The 7,247-nt window shown below is 36.5% G+C and overlaps 1 protein-coding gene across 1 annotated transcript; it reads right to left on the bottom strand.

Annotated features, from left to right (window-relative positions):
* Positions 1-1,063: 1,063 nt before the first annotated feature.
* LOC108679947 (ribonuclease P protein subunit drpp30) lies at positions 1,064-7,029 on the bottom strand. The gene is made up of 4 exons (XM_018168695.2): positions 6,732-7,029; positions 2,829-3,055; positions 2,033-2,152; positions 1,064-1,694 (listed from the first exon to the last, which is right to left on the bottom strand). Exons 1-4 carry the CDS (start codon positions 6,898-6,900, stop codon positions 1,329-1,331), a joined length of 882 nt encoding a protein of 293 aa, XP_018024184.1. The 5' UTR covers positions 6,901-7,029; the 3' UTR covers positions 1,064-1,328.
* Positions 7,030-7,247: the final 218 nt, after the last annotated feature.

Below are 7,247 nucleotides of genomic sequence, written 5' to 3'. Positions count from 1 at the left end.
ATTTTGAGTGATGAAGCAAGATGAGACTATTAATTTACTAGCAGCAAGTTGAATTGTAATAGAATTTTGTCAATAATGAGACTAAGGTATAATATGGGATCGTGCTAGTGCTTTTAGGAAATAATATTCGATTGAGTTTATACCAGAAGCTAATTTGTTTTTCTCTTGTGTTTCAATTTACAAGCAAATGTTGATATTCATGTTCAAGAGTTTTATGCCTTTTGATTCAAAATATCTTCATGCCTTTTTGATTCAAAATTATGTGGAGGTTGACAAGCCAACCATTTTTTTTAGCTCCGTACACATATTTCTTTTTTTCTCTGACAGTCACAACTCAAAACTCATAAAATTTTCTAAATTCTAGGTCTCTCTAAAAAGTTTTCTAGTTTTGAATGGGAATAGTGCAATTTTTTTGCCCTGATCGCAAGAAATTTTGATGAATGATCACAACAAGTGCATTGCTATTTGGATAACGTCACACTTATTTCTCCATATGCACCCTAGTCAGTCTACGCTGATGCCGCTGACACGACACAACCTCCTTCCATCCACGCGCTCTGCGCACTGAGTCGACAGGAGCTAGGAACAACGGGAAAACCGTTAAGCCATCAGGGCAGAGATTAACGAAACTTCGCTAAGTTCGCGTAACTTTTTGTACTTAAGGTGGTGCTTGAGAGCCGCGAGGTCCCGGACAGGTTCCTAAGCAGTTCTTCACTAATTAGGGTGAACTTTACTCCACTCGTAAATGAGATGACGATCTGAAATTTTCCATACTTATCTAGGTATTTATTTACAATCCTACCCAGGCCTCCCAGCCGGACCGGCAACACAGCTTGTTCAAGAGATTCGCGCTCGAAGCTGACATTGGTGATGGTCGAGAGGGCAGAAACCAACACCTCATCGATCCGCTCCAAATCACCTACCCGCGTATATGCAGGAGACGCACGTAGGATGTACTGGAGTTTAGGTAGAGCGAAACAATTCTTTAAAAGCGTAAAAGCGTCCATTGATTGCGCCCGCGACGGCGAATTTGGGAACGATTATGAGGGAAATAAAACAGTGATCACAAAGCCGAGCTGTAAGCTTAGTAAGAATTTCCAATTAGGTTTGTGATCCACGTGAGGGGAAGTTATTTAGAATTTTCAACATCCACGAGTTAAAGCCATACTATCTAACGATCTCGGTATTTACTTTTAACTAACTGGAGACAGAATGTGTGATTAGAGATGAATATAAGCGGTCATTGGCGAAAAACAGATAATTCGAAGATTTTTACTAGTTGGAAAGATTCGTGTAGTCAGGAGTCACCGACTGCAGCGACACATAAACTAAAGCATTTCACCAGCCTTCCGTTTAGGAGCATTTTTGCGATTGGCCACATTATCTTTGGAGACGTTATCTCCAAAATCAATGAGTACATTGCACTTATTAGCACCAGCCCGGCGCTGTAATGCACAATGTACTGTGTCATGGCACAGTGCAGACACCGAGCTGTGAGCAGCACCAAGACTCAATCCAAAAAACCTGGCCATGGCTATCACATCAGCAGGCGATCTGATGGGTTCTGGTGACGCGGTGGCGCTGGTAACAATAACATTGCGGCTGTTGATGTAGTCAGAGAGTAGGTGGCCCAGACGTATTGTGCTCTGCCACGACGATATGTTGCGCGACCCAATACACGGTCCATATTGCAGCTGCAATGTAACAAAAAATAAGTTTTGCGGGAAAATGTAAATGAGCGTGATTTATGTCGTAAAAACTGAAGATAATTCTTGTTAGGCAGATGTATGTACTGTTATTACCTTACAGAAATATCAAGTACTAGAATTGAAATATCAAATACACTGTTAATCATCTGGTTCTTAGGGTATTGTTAATAGCAGATTGAGATAAATTGATTATGATAAAGAATGCTGAACTTCCAGTGTGGAAGCCAGCCGCTTTCCACAAACACAATATAGCATATTAAATGAATTAAGGCATTAACAAATTCTGCAGAGTTGATGCTTAATTAATTAATGGCCATTTTAACCTCAAAATACATGTCTCGCTCCACAGCAAGTCGGCACAAGTTTCTGGGCAGCTTTGAACTGCAGAGTTGACTGTCAGGGTCAAGGCAGATGATGTCCACGTACATCAAACTCTGGCACACCTGCATACACAAGCAAATTATTATTTGTTCACCTCAAATATGGTTTTTACAACAATCATGGAATTACTATTTTCTCTCAGTATGATAACTCAAAACATCAGACTCAAATTAGGTTGCAGTCTAATAAAGAACAATAATTGATCTTTACATAAAATTAATTTAAACTGAACTTGCATTCATTTTTTAATAACTGACATGACCTTACATGATAATAGCAAGAAAACAAGCTGCAGAAAACCAATGACTATAAGTCAAGAAAATTTGTATGAAGTTTAATCAACATACATTGAATAGAAAATTGACAAACAAAATACCTCAAAAGATCATCACATATCATTCTCAAATGAATGTTCAAGCAACCAATACCTAATTTAATGATGCATTCTTAATTTCACAGAAGAATAAATTGAAATAGTAATTTCACACTTCTGCTCGGAATTGCAATTTCAAACCTCTGCATTCTATTCAGTTAGTGGTAGATTATCAAATGAAAGACTGTCGTAAGTTTGAAGCATTTTATTTCTGAGTAAATAAACAGCCAGACTTTTCAGACACAATGCGATTCACAACTAATATTGAATTAATATAAAATAGAATTTTGTCAAAAAACAAAAAGTTAGATAGGGCAACCAACCATCAGAAATATGTTCAAGATGTGCATGTGGATAGAACTGACCTGTTTGAAAGCCTCTTCAGAGAGTGGGGTGAAGGCAACTACATCATATTCTTCTATAGCAGCTTTAGCTTTATGAAGAAAAGGTCGAGTTGTGTCTTTGTATACAAGTGTGAGCCTTGACAGCAGAACAGGCTCTTCTGCAATGCCATATTGCTTCAAGTCATCAGGAGAAAGAGATACACGAGTTGGTGCTGGAATAATGCACTGGTCACCCTTGTTTCCAGAATCTGATGGTTATAAAAAATACAGGGGGTTAAAAATGTCAGTTTTTTTGTGATATATTCCTTAGAATTATTAAAATAAATGGTGCATATAATGTGAAATCTAAATGATTTGAAAACGAGAAAGCTACCAATTGCTAATTGACAATATGCAGCTATTATACTGTAGCCATTTGTAGGTACAGTAAATCACAAGCATGACTGCATCAGAGTCATGAACTTTATGAGACCTCATGAGCAGGGAAAGGCTATGAAATGAGACACACTGCAGAATATTATTTCCCTGTCTTTTTACCTACAAAACCTGTTGCTGAAGTGCTTGAAGTAATTGGGCAATTTTTAGGTAGAAAATGACTAGTTAGGAAATTCTGCTAAATATTTAGTTTAATTTTATAGCCTTCAACACTTTGAATGCAATGTACGCCATATATGGCACATGCATGCATATCCCAAACTACGGAGTGCTTCAGATGTGGTACACGTTTTTAAAAAATTACTTTTTTGAAAATGTCCTGCTGATCAAGTTTAGCTCATAATAAATTTGTAAAATATTTGATAGAATATTGTCAAAAAGGTCCTTAAAAACATATAAAAATGTTGGACAATTGGATTAGAAGAATAATTGATTAGAATCAAGCACGAAATAATGAGTGGGTAAAAAAGGAAGTATGAAATAAAAGATGTTATCCTATTCAAATGATGAAAAATATTTTTTCGGCTCGTGCATGTAGTATCAAAGAGGGAAAATAAATGCAGTGGTACCTCAGTACTCGACCACCTCTTTACTCAACCAAATCGGTTCTTGACCAAAAAATTAGGTAGAAAATGCATCGGGCCTTGTACAGATTTTTGGTACTCAACACAAACATGCTCCTAGGTCCTTCTCGGCCAGTGCGCAGGCATCAGTTAAACTCAGCCTGCCAGCGGCGTAAGACATATCACATATGTAGTTTGAGCATTTCTTCCCAGATTTAAACTTTTAAATGTTACCTCTCCAAAACAATTATTTTATAAAAATTATACAAAATGGTTTATAATGCTTCATTCATCTCTATCATGTACTACTTGCATACATTGACGTCTTCATTGTTGTTTTCATACACATTCTTATCATATTTTAGGTATATATATATACCTTTCTTAATAGTATGAATGGATAAGTATACTTTCAATTATTTCTTATGGGAAAATTGGTTTCGTGTTTGAACAAGTCAGTGCTCGACCACCACCTCAGAAAGGATTTTGCTCAAGTCCCAAGGTAGCAAGCACTGTACTAGGCATCCAGAAGTGGGCTAACTAATGGTGAATGCTGTTATGAAAGCAAGATACGCATTGAAATGGATTCCCAGTGTACGGATGATTAATGGATTCCCCAAATAGATAGATAATATTTCTGGCTTTTTGTCTTTTTTTCAGTTTAAACTTGCAATTTGCAATAATTTCAAAGTAGCACCCACATCAGTAGCTTGTCATGAAGTTCACCCTATCATCATCATCTTCAAAGTAATATACAGCCGAAATGCAGAACTCGTCTATCGGTGCGGTTTGATCTTGGTAGCATTTATTTGCATGTTTTTATTATTATGAGAGGCAATACATTTAGTTGTGTTGAACAAATTCATTCATACCCACTGATTTTTATTGACTTTAGAATTGGTTGTAGAAAGCCCTTGTATTAGTTGTTGTTAACAACTTAAAAAGTTTTCTTTATCTTTTTATGCCTCATCTTGGTGCAGTATTGTAAGGCATCATTTGATATGATTTATAACCTACCCGTACTCGTTCTATTCTACTCTAGAAGCTTTGTAGCTTGAATATCACAGTAACATTTTGATTTTGAACTATGTTATTTAACATTACAAACTAGGTTATTTCAAACTTCAATGCTTGTGTAATACATACTTTTTACTGGAGCTTTATAATGAATGCTGTGTACCTCATATATTGCACAATACCTAGAAAGACAAAAGTTATTGTTCCAAGCAACATGTACTCGTAAAGGCTCACGGTTTTTATGTTAGAATCTTGTAAAGCTCATTTAGGCAAGAGTGGTGCATTAACTCCCATCTTGCTGTCTTGTCTGTAACCAAAGTTATTCAAATGTGAAAGAGTCGCATCAAAGGAATACGGGCTTTTTCGGTAGTCACAGTCAGAGTGTTAAGAAAGAAAAACACTCACAATGCATCCATTGCAAGTTAGATGCATTTCCACTGCAATCATTATTCTTTTAAAATTGGTTTACAGCAATCCCTTGATTAGCACGGTTTTGAATACCGCGGTTTTGATTAACGCGGAAAAAAAATTTGCGACCTACCCTTAATCTACGCGGTGCCAGTTTTGATTAGCGCGACTTTTTTTTCACAACGCATCATTTTACAGCCTCTAGCCAGAGGTGTTACGTTCGTAACAAAAGTGTTACTTTTTGCTTATTTGATCTTATGTTGTTACTTTTGTTACGACTTTTGGAAAAATTTGCCAAATGTTGTTACTTTATGAATTTCAGCCAATAATTCTTTAAATAAGGTCCCGTTCCGTAGACACTCGTGCTGACTACAGAGTCGGTTTAACCACGCCTTGTCTCGTTCATAACTCGAATGATCGAGTTCGGCAACGTTCGCCGGTAAGTGCGTCATGCCGGTGCTCTAGCCCTTTAATTAAGCCCTGGTGTGACGAATTCGTCACACAGAAAATAAAAGCTTCTACCGAGAGTAATTACATGTTTGGAGTCTAGCCGCGAGTGTGACGGTAGCGTCACATGTTTGAACTCGTTCAAACGACGTTCGATGGAGTAGGCGCGCCGCTACTGCCAGTACAACACAAAGACTGCGCATGATCTGAAAAGTAATTCAGATTGTTTTTTCACTTTCGAAACAATTCAGTGCGTAAAGGGCTAGTTACTCGTTAGTCTTCAGCTGGTCAAGATCGCTGCCATATCTACTGCTCACTTTTAACAAACTACATAATTTTCCTTTCCTTTGCTATTTTTGAGGATTCATTATAATTATTCCCATATATTCTTAAGTTTGATTAGCGCAGTTTTGCTTAACACGGTAAAACTCGGGGATTTATTAACCGCGTTAATCAAGGGATTGCTGTATTCATTATTTGTTCATTAAACATTTTTATTCATTGTATCAATCTTAGTAACCTGTTGCTAAGCACCTGTGTAATATGCACCCCACATGCAGCAACTTATAAGTTTTGTAGTAGATGGAAAGGATCAAGTAAATTTTAGGAAAATTAACAAATGCTGTAGGAAAGTATAGATTTTCCTCCAAAACTCAAGATTTTGTGACAAAGTTTAGTACCTACAGCACAGAGATGAAAATCTTGAATGGCTGTCAGGACAGTGAAATTTCTGATCAGGCCTACACTCATTCCATCACAAAATTTAATTAGCATCAATGATTAATTTCATGTATAAGTGTTAATGGCTTTTGGCCATTTAATCACTTAACAGCAATAGCAAATAAATGACTCGAGCAGAAAAAATTTAAATGCTCATTGCATGTAAGTTTGGAGTTACACACAATTAGCTAAGTGATTACATTAAGTGCAGCAAATCTTAGTGCTCATACCAGTCATGCAGACTCTTGAAATGAATCTGGTTTAGTTCCTTCTGAGAATATTTATTTCTATGTAAAAAAAAAGGTAACAATACAGCTGCATATCAAGAACTAACCTTTCTTTTTGTTGGATTTTGATTCTTCATAACTTGGTTCAGTATGAACAACAGTATTGATAGCTATGGTTTGAAAGCCCAATCGTAACGCTTCTAGTACTGTTTTTTTGAGATCTTTGCTATCAGAAAGAATATTAAGATCACAATACCCCACTGCCTTTTTCTGCATTTTAATTGATGCTAAATAATGATTAAAATTGTCATAAGAGAGTAAAAAACTTTGCAAGAATGACTCAGTGAATAAAACTTTGCAGGAATAGCTCAATTAATCAAGACATAAAAATAAATTAGAAGACAGAAAAATCAAAAATATTTTCTTGAGTAGGGTAAATGCGGTATATTCCGACACCATGGGTAATTACAACACTTCTCTAGTTTTCCTTTATATTAAGGGGAGCGTCTCCCGAAAAATCGAAAATTTTCACTTTTTGGGTTTTTACACTCATTTTAAAGCTTAAAAAATTACGCTTCTAACGAGACTAAACTTGTCTCTCTACGTNCGTGGCACGGTCTTGG

Source organism: Hyalella azteca, unplaced genomic scaffold (assembly GCF_000764305.2).
Source record: "Hyalella azteca isolate HAZT.00-mixed unplaced genomic scaffold, Hazt_2.0.2 contig14715, whole genome shotgun sequence".
NCBI classification, from domain to species: domain Eukaryota; kingdom Metazoa; phylum Arthropoda; class Malacostraca; order Amphipoda; family Hyalellidae; genus Hyalella; species Hyalella azteca.
Note: the sequence above shows the minus strand (reverse complement) of the source record. Positions and strands in the feature narration are given on the sequence as shown.